Source organism: Gopherus evgoodei, chromosome 5 (assembly GCF_007399415.2).
Source record: "Gopherus evgoodei ecotype Sinaloan lineage chromosome 5, rGopEvg1_v1.p, whole genome shotgun sequence".
Taxonomy (NCBI): domain Eukaryota; kingdom Metazoa; phylum Chordata; order Testudines; family Testudinidae; genus Gopherus; species Gopherus evgoodei.
In genome coordinates, this window is record NC_044326.1 from 31,401,321 (window position 1) to 31,418,297 (window position 16,977).

The 16,977-nt window shown below is 41.4% G+C and overlaps 1 protein-coding gene across 7 annotated transcripts in view; it reads right to left on the bottom strand.

The window, feature by feature from the left end:
* Positions 1-16,977, bottom strand: part of LDB2 (LIM domain binding 2) — a 504,537-nt gene that overhangs the window by 164,567 nt on the left and 322,993 nt on the right. For all 7 annotated transcript variants that reach the window (XM_030564377.1, XM_030564379.1, XM_030564376.1 and 4 more), the window contains one exon: positions 15,236-15,338. In XM_030564377.1, coding sequence (XP_030420237.1) covers positions 15,236-15,338 — 103 coding nt within the window. The remainder of the gene's footprint in view (positions 1-15,235; positions 15,339-16,977) is intronic.

The window sequence follows — 16,977 nt, forward strand, 5'->3', positions numbered from 1 at the left end:
TGACCTATTAAATCAGCCCAGGACACTAAAGACAAAAATAAAACCAATTCACAGCACACACAGTATTCTAATATTTTTATGCATTTGCCAGAGCTGTATTATGTGAGATTGTATATGATAATATTTAGGAGGGACTGGAAGCAGTAAATGGAGTTTTAAAAGACATAACTAAATGGTCAACATGTTCATGCAGCCACTAGGTGACCTGGTCAGGACATATGGATTCAAGTGCCAGCAATATGCAGATGACAGAGAGCTCTACTTATCCTTCACTGCATTTCACCACACCACTGCCACCAAGATGGCCCCATGCTTGGATCAGTTCAGCTCATGGATGAAGAAGAGCTGGCTGAAGCTGAACCAATCAAGACAGAGGTAGAAAGAGGGAAGCATTTCAAATAGCTTGCAGCTACAGTGCAGTCTCCTTTGGTTGAAAACACACATCCACAATAGGTCAATTCAACCTGTTTCAGAGTGCTCCTGAACTCCCTACAGATGCTAAGCTCTCATGTAGCAGCATCCATGAGTAATGCTTTCCACCATCCTGGTTGGCTAGGAGATTTTGTCCCATCCTGGTGAATGATGGCCTGGCCTCAGTTAATCATACCTTCATCACCTCTCAGCTACCGCAAGGCAATATCCCTGGGCATGAAGCCTTCGATATTTAGGAAACTCCAACTGGTATAGAATTCTGCAGCCTGTCACCTTAGCAATACAAGTTACCACAAACACATCAAACCTGTCCTCTACTCCCTAGACTGGATTAGCATAGAATATGGAATCAGGTTCAAAGTCTTGATCCTTATCTTCCCGCTTCCTGGCCTGGGCCCAGGATAGCTCCTAAAAATCCAGGGTGAAGATTGGGCTTGACAGCTTTAGTCCTCAGGCCCAGCAGGACTACAATAGGCTTGTCTGTGCAGGAGACAGAGCTTTCTCAGGGGAGGCCCAATGCTGTCAATGAACTCCCCCAGAACTGAGGACCAACCCCACCAAAACCAAACCCTCCACTGCACATATAATTCTTCCCCTGATGTGAGAACAAACAACAACTGACAGATGTTAGTCATGTTGCTTAATGTACTACTGGAAGGCACTCAGATACTCTGGTAATGAGAGCAATATAAGAAATTATATAGAATAGAATAGAATGCAGAAGACGACCGGGGATAGCAATGGCACTGCAAGCATCAATTTAAAGGATGAATGGATATATATACACACACACACTCAAACATCTATCTTGCTATCTAAATTGTCATACCACAACAGATCACAAGTCCATCTAGCCTGGTATTCTGAGTCATCAGCACCTGATGTTTAAAAAAGGAAGCGGGGTGTGAAATATCATAATACACCTGTTCAGTTGTACAATGCTTTATAATGGAGAGAGGAAGGAATTATTTTTTGAAGCCTGCAGGCGACCACAATTCCCTGAAACACTACTGTTTACACTACTGCTGGATAAAACTCAAAAAGGCTCAGAGGTTTGGACTGATGTCTATCTGAATCTCTTTGGTCCAGAAATCAGGATGGAAATCTCATAAGAATAGTCTCTCTAATGAGATTGCCAGCCTCCTCTGGTTCTGCTTATGTCTCTTATAGAATTCTATGTTTCTATTTCTAAAACCAGACAGAGCATAGGCAAATGAAGATGGAAAATAATAACCAAACAAGCAGAGAAAAAATATATTTTTGACCACTAAAAAGTATACAGTTCAGTTATGGTTGAAGATTCAAACAATCTTATTTCTTATGGGGACTGATTCATCTGTCCTTTGTCATGTGTATTAGTACAAGTGAGGTTATGTAAGATATAGAAATAGATGAAAATTAATATTAATACACAATGAAACCTGTAGTAAGTAGCCACCCCAGGGACTGACAAAAAGTAGTTTGATCTTTTGATAAAGGTAACTGATAGTTTTATTTTAAAGGCTGAAGGTGATTGTATAAAAGAATAGATATTACTAATTTGAGACCAAAATTATTTTAAAATATTTAAGTATATTAAAATTTATATTTTAATCAGTACTTGAATACCTAATATAAACAGATATTTAATGTAGTGATGTCATTTGCAGCTAAAACATGGATCTCTCTGGCAGATACCCTAGACCTATACAAAATAAAAATGCGTGGCCCAGAGTTCCACTCTCAAGTATCTGAGTGCAACTCTTATAGTGTAAATAAGGTGAGAATTTAGCCTGTTACATTCATTATATTTAATACCTGTTTGGTGTTTCTGTATTAAAAAATATACTGAAACATAGGTACTGCCACTATTTTCTCTTCTGGTTAATTAAAAAAAAAGAAAGAAACGACTGAAAACCATCTAATTGGAGACATAGGTCTGACCCAAATTCCAGTAAAGTCAGTGATACGCTTCCCACTGGGCTTTGGAGCAGGCCCATAAATAGCTTATATAACTGTGTGATCCTGTTATTGTTAAGCTTGTCTTCACTCCCTATGCTGCTCTGATGGTGTGTTGCACTCATGTGTTGTGTCCTATCTTAAATTAGGTTGTGAATTCTTCTGGGTAGAGATTGTGTCTGACTCTTATGTGTGTGCATAGCATCCAGTAGAATGGATCCTGATCCTAAGTGGCAACTTTCTAGGTGTCAGTGCAAGGCAAGTAATAAATAATAACCGTGCAATTGCTGCAGCACCATTTTTGAAATAATTGCCTAGAAGTGTGGAAGCTGTTTTCAGAAGTGCCATCTTCCAGGGATAGAATTGCTGGGACAGATGCTAGATGTGTAACATATCGGAGAGGCAAAGACATGTCTAAAATCCTTTGCCTGCTGGCATTTTCCTATCCTCACATGTGTACTGAAGTTTAAGTCAATGTGAGATTTATAAAATATACCAAAGAGGAAAGAAGTGTGTTACTTTGGTTCACCCAAAATGCTTAAAATGGTCTTTAAAAAAATTTCTCAGAAAAAAACAGCTTCTTTTGATTTAAAAATAAATAATGATAAAAGAGCTAACAGATATGGGGTATCAGCAAAAGGAAGGGCATTCATGGAACTGTATGCATGCCACCTATAACACAAAGACAGGCCATCAGAGCCACTGGCTGATAAATGTTACTGCAAAGGACCAATGCAATGAAAGTAATGGAGAGATTCTCACTCTGCTCTACCTATGTGATGCCAAAGAAATACCCACAGCCTTAGGGGAACCTGGTCAAAACACCGTATCTAAAACATACTGCAGAATATTGAAAAATTTAGTAAATATCTCAACCCACAAGCAAAGGAGGAGGGGGAAAGAAAATGGGTTAGTAAAAAGAAAATGAAAATGGACTCTTAAGGGACAAGAGAGACGTTGTACTCCAATGTACTTGAATTATCAAATCACGTTTAATAACTGGGATTTCTCAGGAAAAAATAGGAATAAGAGAGAGTATACTTTGAAACATCAGCAAACTGTTTCTTTTGGTAAATACATTTTTTCTCTATGAATTATGCGAGAGAAGTCAGATAACAGTTTTATGAAACAGGGTATAAAGACAGAGTGCCAGCATCTGATAACAATCTTTCTGACAACAGTTGAGCACATGAGTAAAATGTGACAGATGGTCACTGTGTATTCCTGGGGGCAGAGTCCCAAAATACACATCTTTGTTTGAGGAAAACACCCAATACATCTCAACCTTCTTCTGTTAGATTGCCAGGAAGTATCCAACCAAAGTCTGAGAGATTAATAAATGATCACAGGGTGTAAAAAAGGGCAAATGATAGAGTGAATGTGGCTCAGAAATATAAGCAGCATTTGTAATATGCTTGTCTCATGTATTCACAAAGAGCATAATTTGAAATATGGTCTAAAATACACAGAAACAAACGATTCTTTGTAAAAGCATGGGCAGTACCTACTTAATCACTTTAAAATCAAAACCATGTGGTATTTAGTCCATTGCTGGCTGCATATTACTTTACTGTAAAATCACTTCTACAACATGCCAAGATAAATCCAGAATGAAGAGAAAAATACAAAACATATTTCATGCACCAAACAATAAGTAAATGAATCACAGTGCATAATGTGCACAGTATATTATAGTCACATTGTATATTTCACCCACAAAATACAATAGCAGCTATAATATAGAATGTATATTCAGATATCTGAAGATTTAGAACAGCAATGAAACTAATAAAACAGTACATTTTTCTAGGAAATCATGAAGCAATCTAGCTGAACTTGAACTTTCTGAAATTTCTACCTTTCTAAACTGTGTAAAGTTATGCAAAGGCATATACAGTACGATAATGTAAACTCATAAAAAAGTGCCTGAAATCCACAATACTTTCTATGTATAAGCTTTTGAATGTAAAGCTTAGATAAGCCCACTCTGAAGCATCTATCTTTACCTAACATGAATGTAATTTAGGTAATTTGTTACTGCTATAAATGTAATAACTAATCCCTGTGTTCCTTATAGTACCTATTTCTCCCATAAATACGAAGATCTCAGCTAATTAGACATGTCCGATTTCCAGTACAGTGTCAGATACATCTATTATGCGTTACAATGTCATTTTGCTCTGAAAGAGTTAACTTTCTAGCTCCTATTTTCTGCAGTGCTGCATAAACACTGCACATTATTCTTACTGAGCATGCTTCATCTTCCCTGTCTCCACAGTCGGGCTGTCAATCAGCTGTCAGTTCCTACTACATCAGCACAGTGTGCATCATCAGGCTGTCAGAGCAGCAGCAGATGAGACTCTGCTAAGGGCTGTCAATCAAACTTGTTTCTCTTATCTGTTCTGGAAATATTTTGTCTCAGAGAAACAAAGAACCTGGGCAACAATGGATCAGACTCTAGTATTTACTCTTTTACTATTTACAAGGATATAAGGCTTTTAACAGGAAACAAACATGTTTTATCCACAACCAGAAAAAAAATCTGTTTTATTAGGATAAGTTGCAAATTTTCTTGTCTTGCACAACTCCTATTGTGGTCTTGACCCAGTAAAACAGGGCCTAATAAATTTAACCAAATTCAGTTTTGGTTACATTGTAAAATGTATTTCACAGGTTTCCTTGTTCAATTACTTTGTTTAGTGAAATTCAGCAAACTCTGTGCAGTGCTTTCAGTTTAAAATAAAGTAACATCTTTGACTGGTATAGGGATTTTTTATCTCTCCTTAAGGCACTAGAATGTGGGGTCTTACTGTGCCTATCTCCAGCCTAAAGGCCAGTCTACAGAATACACTTAGGAGTCCTACACACCTTTATTACATAATACTATACATTAATTTTGTATAGTGTTTGTCCTGAAACCGAATTCCAAGATGTTACACATAGTTCAACAACATATGGATAGCGTTCATAATAATTAATAGCAGAGGGATAGGGGTGTTAAGGGATATATCCAAGGAAGAAAATATACGTTTCCAAATGAGGTTTGAAACACTATCATAATCTCCCTGGAATTCTGTACTGGAGACCAGGAGTTGAAGAGACTAAGGATCTTGGTCTTACAATGATAAGCATATGAGGAGGGACAAAAGAAACTAGGTCTGACTGATAGGTTGTGTTACAGGTTGAGCTGGGCCTTTAAGAGGAGTTCAACTCCTAGCTTTGAGCCAAGTCTGGTTTTCCTCACAGATCAAGGCATTCTGGAACTTGTGGTCCAGGCCATTAGAGCTGTAGGCCTGGAGAGAGGCAGTGTTATCTTGGTAAGCAACTTTTCTCAGTGTAGAGAGGAATGTTACCAACTATAGTGATTTAATTGTGAGTTTCACCAAATTTGGTGTTTTTTCTTAAAACCTCAGTCTCTTGGAGTCATGTGATTAAATGAACATATCAATTTCCATTTTTTTTTAAAAAGTGAGTTTACAACGCTCACCACTGCCAAGAAAATCTTTAAAACACAAGTGTGAAAAGTTTAAAAATCAGAAGGCAAAAAGAATCAAAAAGTATTTTTTTGAAAATCATAATTTTTCAGACAGTCTCATGATTTTGGTGCCTGAGTTATCATTTTTGAACACTTGGGATTGGCAGTACTATGAGAGAGAGAGCTGAAGAAAGCTGGTGGAGCCCTCCAGTGAGGAGGTGGATATAATGTCAAAGGAAAGCTCAGACAGAGGTAGGTATTACATTTAATTCTGAATGCTATGAGGTCACTAGACATTTTTTATTTCATCTGCCAGCAAATTCCATACTCTTGGTCCTGCTGCTGTGATGGTTCTGTCCCCCATGATATGAGCCTCCTGCTATTAGTCAAAAATTCGTTGTTCCCAGGGAATAAAGCTATTGTGGTAGATCATGGTCCCTGAGAGAAAGAGTGTCTTGGTAGCAAGGGCTGATCTTACACATGGCTTTGACATTCAGGAAAGAGACCTTGAACGGAACTCTGTGTTCTCTGGGGAGTTCCTGCAAAGAGTGGTGAATTGTCCTGATGACTTGTATTGCTGACTGACATAACCTTATTCCCAGATTCTGGACCTTAGCGTCCAAAATTTGGGGGTTAGCATGAAAACCTCCAAGCTTAGTTACCAGCTTGGACCTGGTACTGCTGCCACCACCCAAAAAATTAGAGTGTTTTGGGGCACTCTGGTCCCCCTGAAAAACCTTCCCTGGGGACCACAAGACCCAAATCCCTTGAGTCTCACAACAAAGGGAAATAATCCTGATTCCCTTCCCCCCTCCAGGTGCTCCTGGAGAGATACACAGACACAAGCTCTGTGAAACTACGCAGAGTGAGTCCCCCTCTCCGTTCCCAATCCTGGAACAAAAGCACTTTCCTCTTCACCCAGAGGAAATGCAAAATCAGGCTAGCAATCCAACACACAGCTCTCCCCTTGATTTCTTCCTCCCACCAATTCCCTGGTGAGTACAGACTTAATTTTCCTGAAGTAAAGAAAAACTCCAACAGGTCTTAAAAGAAAGCTTTATATAAAAAGAAAGAAAAAATACAAATGTTCTCTCTGTATTAAGATGATACAACACAGGGTCAATTGCTTAAGAATATTGAATAAACAGCCTTATTCAAAAAGAATACAAATCAAAACATTTCCAGCACTTATATTCATGCAAATACCAAAGAAAAGAAACCATAGAACTTACTATCTGATCTCTTTGTCCTTACACTTAGAAACAGAAGACTAGAAAATAGAACTACTTCGCCACAGCTCAGAGGAAACAGGCAGACAGACAAAAGACTCAGAGACACACTTCCCTCCACCCAAGGTTGAAAAAATCCGGTTTCCTGATTGGTTCTCTGGTCAGGTGTTTCAGGTGAAAGAGACATTAACCCTTAGCTATCTGTTTATGACACGCCCCCCAAATTGCAGACAGTGGGAAAGCTCACTGGCGGCAATTTCCTTCTAGAACTTGAAAATAAACAGATTAATACAACACATGCACCTTTACCTATACTACGAAGTATATAACTAACAGACTTTTACATGTTAAGAACACTTTTTAACTACTGGATTCTGGGAAACTCTCACGGGAGAGTGCATCAGCAACTTTGTTAGAAGCTCCTGTGATGTGTTGAATGTCAAAATCAAAATCTTGGAGAGCTAAACTCCAACGAAGAAGTTTCTTGTTGTTCCCCTTGGCAGTATGAAGCCACTTGAGTGCAGCATGGTCAGTTTGTAGTTGGAACCGCCGTCCCCAAACATATGGGCGTAGCTTTTCCAGGGCGTACACAATGGCATAGCATTCCTTTTCACTGACTGACCAGTGACTTTCCCTCTCAGACAGTTTCTTGCTGAGAAACACGACAGGATGGAAGTTGTGATCTGTTGCTTCCTGCATGAGTACTGCTCCTATACCACGCTCAGATGCATCCGTGGTTACTAGGAATGGCTTGTCAAAGTCCGGGGCCCTGAGTACAGGGTCAGACATGAGCGTTGCCTTAAGCTGGGTAAAGGCTTTTTGACACTCATTAGTCCACTTAACGGCATTTGGCTGGGTCTTTTTGGTTAGGTCGGTCAATGGGGCAGCGATTTGGCTGTAGTGTGGTACAAATCGCCTGTAGTATCCGGCCAAGCCTAAGAAGGATTGGACCTGTTTTTTTGACCTTGGGACAGGCCACTTTTGGATAGCATGCACCTTGGCCTGTAGGGGGTTTATGGTTCCTCGACCCACCTGGTGCCCCAGGTAAGTCACTCTGTTTTGGCCTATTTGACACTTTTTGGCCTTAACAGTTAGTCCTGCCTGCCTGATGCGCTCAAAGACCTTTTCCAGGTGTAGTAGGTGTTCTGGCCAGGAGTCTGAAAAAATGGCCACATCATCGAGGTAGGCAACTGCGAATTCTCCCAGTCCAGCTAGTAGACCATCTACCAGCCTCTGGAAGGTGGCGGGCGCATTTCGAAGGCCGAAAGGAAGGACATTGAATTCATACACCCCCGCATGGGTGACGAATGCTGACCTCTCCTTGGCGGGTTCATCTAGCGGTACTTGCCAGTACCCCTTGGTTAAGTCTATTGTAGAGATGAACTGGGCACGTCCCAACTTTTCCAATAGCTCATCAGTGCGTGGCATTGGATAGTTGTCCGGACGAGTTACCGCATTTAGCTTACGGTAGTCCACGCAAAAGCGTATTTCCCCATCTGGTTTGGGTACCAGAACCACTGGAGATGCCCATGCACTGGTAGATGAGCGGATTATACCCATCTGTAGCATGTTCTGGATCTCCCGTTCTATAGCAGCTTGGGCATGAGGAGACACCCGGTAGGGTGGGGTTCTGATTGGGTGAGCATTACCTGTATCAATGGAGTGGTATGCCCGTTCAGTCCGTCCTGGGGTGGCTGAGAACAATGGGGCGAAGCTAGTGCACAGCTCCTTGATTTGTTGCCGCTGCAGACGTTCCAGGGTGGTTGAGAGGTTCACCTCTTCCACGCCACCGTCTTTTTTCCCGTCGTAGTAGACACCGTCAGGCCACTCAGCATCATCTCCCTGGACTGTAAACTGACAAACCTGTAAGTCTCTGGAATAGAAAGGCTTGAGAGAATTAACATGGTACACTTTAGGCTTTAGTGAGGAATTGGGAAATGCTATGAGGTAGTTTACAGCTCCCAGGCGCTCTTGGACCGTGAATGGCCCTTCCCATGATGCTTCCATCTTATGGGCCTGTTGCGCCTTCAAGACCATAACCTGGTCTCCTACCTTGAAGGAACGTTCTCTGGCATGTCTGTCATACCAGGCCTTTTGCTCTTCTTGAGCATCCTTTAGGTTCTTTCTAGCAAGGGCTAAAGAGTGTCGGAGGGTGCTTTGTAGGTTGCTTACAAAGTCCAGAATGTTAGTTCCTGGAGAAGGCGTAAACCCCTCCCATTGCTGCTTCACCAACTGTAATGGCCCCTTAACCTCGTGACCATACACAAGTTCAAATGGTGAAAACCCTAAACTGGGATGTGGTACAGCCCTGTAGGCAAACAGCAACTGCTGCAACACTAGGTCCCAATTATTGGAGAATTCGTTGATGAATTTTCTTATCATGGCCCCCAAAGTTCCATTGAACCTTTCCACCAGGCCATTGGTTTGATGGTGGTACGGGGTGGCAACCAAGTGATTCACCCCATGAGTTTCCCACAGTTTTTCCATGGTCCCTGCCAGGAAATTAGACCCTGAATCTGTAAGGATGTCAGAGGGCCAACCTACCCTGGCAAAGATGTCTGTTAGGGCCAGGCACACAGTGTTAGCCCTGGTGTTGCCTAGAGCTACTGCTTCTGGCCATCGGGTAGCAAAGTCCACTAAAGTCAGTACGTACTGCTTTCCTCTGGGCGTCTTTTTTGGGAAAGGGCCCAGAATATCCACAGCTACTCGCTGAAATGGGACCTCAATTATGGGGAGTGGCTGGAGAGGGGCCTTGACCTGGTCTTGAGGCTTACCTACTCTTTGGCATACCTCACAAGACCGGACATACTTGGCAACATCCTTGCCCATCCCCTCCCAGTGGAAGGACTTCCCCAACCGGTCCTTGGTTCTGTTCACCCCAGCATGGCCACTGGGATGATCATGGGCTAAGCTTAAGAGCTTCTCCCGGTACTTAGTTGGGACCACCAACTGTTTGTGCGGCTGCCATTCTTCCCGGTGTCCACCAGAAAGAATTTCCTTGTATAAAAGTCCTTGGTCTATAACAAACCGGGATCGATTAGAAGAGCTGAGAGGCGGTGGGGTGCTCCGTGCCGCCGCCCACGCTTTCTGAAGGCTGTCATCTGCTTCCTGCTCAGCCTGGAACTGTTCCCTTGAGGCTGGGGTCACCAGTTCTTCCTCAGACTGTGGACTTGGGCTTGGTCCCTCTGGAAGCGATGTAGGTGATGGGGTTGTTTCCGTTGCTGGTGAACCGCTCTCCGCTGGTGCACCTGAGGGTATTTCAGGCTCTGGCTGAGCCTTTTGGGTATGGCTGTTTTTTGCTTCTGCCAGTTCTGGCTCGCTGGCGCCCTCTGGCGTTGAGTTTGAAGATGTGGTTGCACTTGCTGGTGCTGGTTGCTGTTCCAGTTCCGGGCCTGGGACTGGAGATGCTGTGGCTGTTTCAGTGGTAGGCATGGAATCCGGGTCCACTGCCTCTGTCTGGGTCTCTGGTAACACAGACGGGGCTTCTGTCGACGGCTCAGGAACAGGAATGGGTCTGGAAGCTTGCCTGGTTTGGCTACGGGTAACCATTCCCACTCTCTTGGCCCGCCTCACCTGGTTGGCCAAGTCTTCCCCCAGTAGCATGGGGATAGGATAATTGTCATAGACTGCAAAAGTCCACATTCCTGACCAGCCTTTGTACTGGACAGGCAGTTGAGCTGTAGGCAAGTCTACAGCTTGTGACATGAAGGGGTAAATTGTAACTTTGGCCTTTGGGTTGATGAATTTGGGGTCAACGAAGGATTGGTGGATAGCTGACACTTGTGCCCCCGTGTCTCTCCACGCAGTAACCTTCTTTCCGCCCACTCTTAAATTTTCCCTTCGCTCCAAGGGTATTTGAGAGGCATCCGGGCCTGGGGATCTTTGGTGTGATGGTGGTGTAATGAATTGCACTCGCATGGTGTTCTTGGGACAGTTGGCCTTGATATGTCCCGGTTCATTACACTTAAAGCATCTTCCATCTGATGGTTCACTGGGCCGAGGTGAGTTACTGGAGACTGGTGAGGTTGAAGAGTAGGGTATCTGTGGCTTTACTTGGGTGGTATGGAGGGTCTTTGGCTGTCCTCGGTTGTAGGGTTTATGGTCTGTGTGCCCCCTGGGGTAATCGTTCCCCTTGACAGTAGCTTTTTTGCTTTCTGCCAGTTCCATCCATTTGGCTCCAATCTCCCCCGCCTCAGCGATAGTTTTGGGATTTCTATCTTGTATGTACCGTGTGATGTCTTCAGGAACACCATCCAAGAACTGCTCCATTTGTATGAGGAGGTTCACTTCTTCCAAGGTTTGAATGTTGTTTCCTGTTAACCAGGCCTCATAGTTTTTTGCAATGTAGTAGGCGTGTTTGGGAAATGACACCTCTGGTTTCCATTTTTGGGTTCTGAAGCGCCGACGGGCATGATCTGGGGTTATCCCCATCCTGTATCTGGCCTTGGTTTGAAAAAGTTTATAGTCATTCATTTGCGGCTTGGGCATTTCAGCTGCCACCTCTGCTAAAGGTCCACTGAGGTGTGGCCTTAATTCTACCATGTACTGGTCTTCGGGGATGCTGTACCCAAGACAGGCTCTTTCAAAATTTTCCAAGAAGGCCTCGGTGTCATCACCTGCCTTGTAGGTGGGAAATTTCCTGTGCTGGGGAGCAATAATTGGCGCCGGGTTGTTAGGGTTGGCTGGCACATGCAGCCCAGCTTTTGCCATCTCCAGTTCATGTTTTCTCTGTTTTTCCTTCTCTTCATTCTCTTTTTGTTGTTTTTCCATTTCTTTTTGTTGTTTTTCCATTTCTTTTTGGTGCTTTTCCATTTCTTTTTGGTGCTTTTCCATTTCTCGGCGGTGGGCTGCCTCATCTTCTGCTTGTTTCCTTCGGTAGGCCACCTCTTCTTCTTCTAGTTTTCTTTTGTGTGCTGCCTCTTGGGCTGCCTGTTCTCTTTGGAAGGCTGCCAGTTTGAGGCTTTCTTCCTTTTCTTTCATCTCCATCTGTCGCCTGTGTTCAGCGTCTTTGATTTGTTCTTCGGCGTCAATCCTTGCCTTAGAAGTCATGGTTCCTGTTTTCTTGTGTTGGAGTGCCCTCCGATGTTTATCTTCTGAACTGCAGGCTCTCTGTTGCCTCCTGAAGTCTGCCTAGCAACAGTGCTTTTTTCCTTTTCTCTCTAGTATCTAATGTTCAATGAAGGGAAACCAGAAAAACCACTTTATTTGCATGCATATAGAGTGCTGGTATGACTCTCAATGGGAGTGCTATTGTGTGACAATAGACTGTCAATAGTCTGCTAATGGCTTCTCGCTTAACATGCAAACCACAAACTGCTAGAGAGAGCAGAAAAAAAAAATTCTCTCTGGTTCCCTTTTAAAACCAAACTGTTTCTCTCTGCTAAAAAACCCTTAGCAGAGAAAAGAAAAATATAATATTCCTACTGGCTTCTGGATTCTGTCTATCTCCCGCCACTGCCACCATGACATAACCTTATTCCCAGATTCTGGACCTTAGCGTCCAAAATTTGGGGGTTAGCATGAAAACCTCCAAGCTTAGTTACCAGCTTGGACCTGGTACTGCTGCCACCACCCAAAAAATTAGAGTGTTTTGGGGCACTCTGGTCCCCCTGAAAAACCTTCCCTGGGGACCACAAGACCCAAATCCCTTGAGTCTCACAACAAAGGGAAATAATCCTGATTCCCTTCCCCCCTCCAGGTGCTCCTGGAGAGATACACAGACACAAGCTCTGTGAAACTACGCAGAGTGAGTCCCCCTCTCCGTTCCCAATCCTGGAACAAAAGCACTTTCCTCTTCACCCAGAGGAAATGCAAAATCAGGCTAGCAATCCAACACACAGCTCTCCCCTTGATTTCTTCCTCCCACCAATTCCCTGGTGAGTACAGACTTAATTTTCCTGAAGTAAAGAAAAACTCCAACAGGTCTTAAAAGAAAGCTTTATATAAAAAGAAAGAAAAAATACAAATGTTCTCTCTGTATTAAGATGATACAACACAGGGTCAATTGCTTAAGAATATTGAATAAACAGCCTTATTCAAAAAGAATACAAATCAAAACATTTCCAGCACTTATATTCATGCAAATACCAAAGAAAAGAAACCATAGAACTTACTATCTGATCTCTTTGTCCTTACACTTAGAAACAGAAGACTAGAAAATAGAACTACTTCTCCACAGCTCAGAGGAAACAGGCAGACAGACAAAAGACTCAGAGACACACTTCCCTCCACCCAAGGTTGAAAAAATCCGGTTTCCTGATTGGTTCTCTGGTCAGGTGTTTCAGGTGAAAGAGACATTAACCCTTAGCTATCTGTTTATGACACTGACAAAGTGGACTGCTCTGTTCTAAACTAGTTGGAGCCTTTTCAGGACACGAAGTTTCATTCCTAGATATAGAGAACTGCAGTAAACTATAAACCTAGAGAGCCTGTCCATCTCCTCCCATTCCTTCTCATACACTATCTGAGACTGGGACAACCCACACTCCATCCAGCCAGGAAGGTTGCTCTTGAACCCAAATAATATTTAGGGAACAGTCACTGGCCTCGCTGTTTGACAGGTGAGGAGACACTTAAAAGAGATTTTACAGCAACAATGAATATAAATAGGGCTAGTGCCTGAAAACATCAATATTACTTCATGACAGAATTATGCAAATATTTGCTAATGAAAGTACAGAAATAAAAAACTACTGAAAAAACCTCTATATGATCAACGTTAATCATATTGTTAAGGAGCATGATAACAAAAGCTACAACAACAACAGTTTGTTCAGAGGTCACCAATTTTTTTTTAAATCATGCATACTGGACAGGTTTGAAGTGTACTCACAGTAATTTGATCTTTCAATCACAATTATCAACAGCAATGCTGAGAATTACAGCCCTGGCCTGCACTGAACTACCAACACTTACAGATAGCACAACCATTATCAAGCGTGTGTGGCAACCGGAATCTTTTACCCTGTGACAAATTATTTCATATATGGTACTATTTTCCAGAAACACAACTCCCTCTGATCTAACTGGACATTAATTGCTTTTCGGCTGATGTATCTGTGTCTTCTCGACTGATAACACGACTAGGAAATCTGATATCTGACAAGTTGACTCAACCTAATCAGGACAGATCAGCTGTTACCAATGTTGCTACAGGCTGTAATTTCAGGACCTTTACAGAGTTATCACTCGCTTTGAAAGGCAAGAAACTGTAATTCTGTCAACACTAATCCCAAAATGTGCGTTCAATGTGACTGTTATATTTTTTCTTCAAGAATAAATACCTGATAATTGATAAAATGAATTAGAAGTATGTGAATGATACACTGACAATCAGTCAATCTCAAGAAAAATAAGAACCTTGCAAGATTCAGAACATTAAGCACAAGCTCTCACAGAGAGGCAAGGGGTCATTCAGAATGGATTGAAACAATTTGCAATGCAGTTTTTCAATGTTTATATATCTCTGTGTTGCCTGGTGCTAGAGTAGAGTGAATAATTCACTAAAAACAATTTGTTCAATTAATTTTAGCCCTTTCTTTTGCTTGTGGAACATGGGCAAATGGATCACAGCGTTGTCAGATGTATTCGTTACTCGAATTTATTCATGGATTGATTGATCATATTCTAAATTTCAGCATTGTTGCTTAGTTGTGATTGGTTAATTAACATCCAAGGGCAGATCTTCAGCTGGTATAGATCAGAATGGCTCTCTGACATTGATGGGGAGCTCTGAGTGAATGTGTAAGCTCTTCTATCAGGAATACTGAAATTTCCCACAAAATTCCCTTTCTGTGAAAATTTTTGCCAACAAAACCGCATCATTTGAAAGTTAATGGAAAGTGAACATATAAAAAGTGCAAATACAGCAAATTCATTTAAAAATTCCAGTGAATATTAGCAGAATGTTTCACATTATTTGCCCAGATCAGCTTGCAACTCACATACTTATATTCTGAATATAGAAATACACAGAAATTTCAAAACTTAAATTTTTTCTTTGAGAAAACCAGCCAGTGCATTTTGTTTATGGAACTTGATGGTAGCTTCATGTGTTGTAGCAAGCATTCCGCTATTACCAGCTCTTAGGTCTGTATTGCTTTTATAGAAGAAATGCACAGAAACTAAGGTATAAAATCATAACAATAAATTTGTCTCTTACTGTATCGCTTTGGTCCATCTTCCAAACAAAATGAAAGGGTTAAGGTTGCATCATCTTCAAAAAACTCAGTTGCAAAGGCATCCCACCAGAGGTTGTCACTATCCTAGGAAGAGAAAGACCATTCATTTTACACATGGCAAAAAGAAAAGAGTCTCTTTTAAAAGAAGAAATTCAAAGGATCTCATTTTTGGTTTGGGATCTGTCTGCGTGGAAGGGTGGATGTCCACGTGGTCATATTTCAAATTAATGTACTCATGTAAGGGTTTTGTTCTGATTTAAGGAAACAGATAATATATTATTAATAAAATATAATTTTTTTTTTACAAGAGATTTTCCATTAAGCTAGGCACTGTTCAAACATATACAATAACATAGTGTCATCCATACAAATGAATATTTACACATCAATATTTTACAAATCATTTGGTACTTAATATACTGTAATTTTTTTTCTTTTAATGTGCTACCTATATGGTATGCTTGGACTTGAGGGTGAGAAAGAACCTTACTTCATTCTGTAATCCTATGTAAAGTGATCATTATTAGCATGCACCTACATGTAAGTTATTTTGAAACTAAAAAAAAATAGTTATTGGACTTAGATGCATTTATTATAACTATGACAGTTCTGTAGGTTAATTAAATATCAGCTAGTTATTTAAATGCACTTGCTAAGAGAATTCTTTACTGTTCAATAGGACACAGAAGATGAAACCAACATTTTAAAGCCTCCCCCGCCTGTTTTCTGAGACATTCACTGCTCTACACTAATAGAATATAATAATTATTAACACAAGGTAAAATATACAGCATATTATAAATAAAATATTAATGTTGGGTTGATGATCTTGGAAATTGAACCAAATTTTTTCAAATGCAGGTGCTTAAATTTGGACATTCAAAGCTATAGTTAGGCACCTAACTAACAGGTTTCAGCAGCCGTGTTAGTCTGTATCAGCAAAAAGAACAGGAGTACTTGTGGCACCTTAGAGACAAACAAATTTATTTGAACATAAGCTTTCGTGGGCTACAGCTCACTTCATTGGATGCATGGAATGGAACACACAGTAAGAAGATATTTATACATACATCCGATGAAGTGGGCTGTAGCCCACAAAAGCTTATGCTCAAATAAATTTGTTAGTCTCTAAGGTGCAACAAGTACTCCTGTTCTTTTTGCACCTAAATAAATATTCTGATTTTCAAAGGTACTCAGTACCCACAGTTCTTCATGAAGTCAATGGGAACTTGAAAATCAAGCGCCTTATTTAGGTGGCTGCTGTTCAGTTTAGAAAAGAGATGATTAAGGGGGAATGTAAAAAAGACCTATAAAATCATGAATGGTGTGGGAAAAGTGAATAGAGAAGCGTTATTTACCTTTTTCCACAATACAAAAACCAGGGCTCACCCGATTAAATTGATAGGCAGCTGGTAATACTTTTTCACACAATATACAATTATCCTAGGGAACTGATTGCTGTAGAATGGTATGATGGCCAAAAGTATGACTGGGTTCAAAAAAGAACTAGAAAAGTACAGAGAACAGGTCTATCTATTGTTATTATCCAAGATGGTCAGGGATGCAACCTCATTCTGGGGGAGACCCTACATCTCTAATTGCCAGAAGCTGGGAGGGGAAGACAGCGGTGGATCTTTCCAAAATTGCCTATATCTATGCACTCTCCTTGAAGCTCTGGTACCAGTCACTGTTGGAGACAGGATACTGGGCTAGACGGACCATT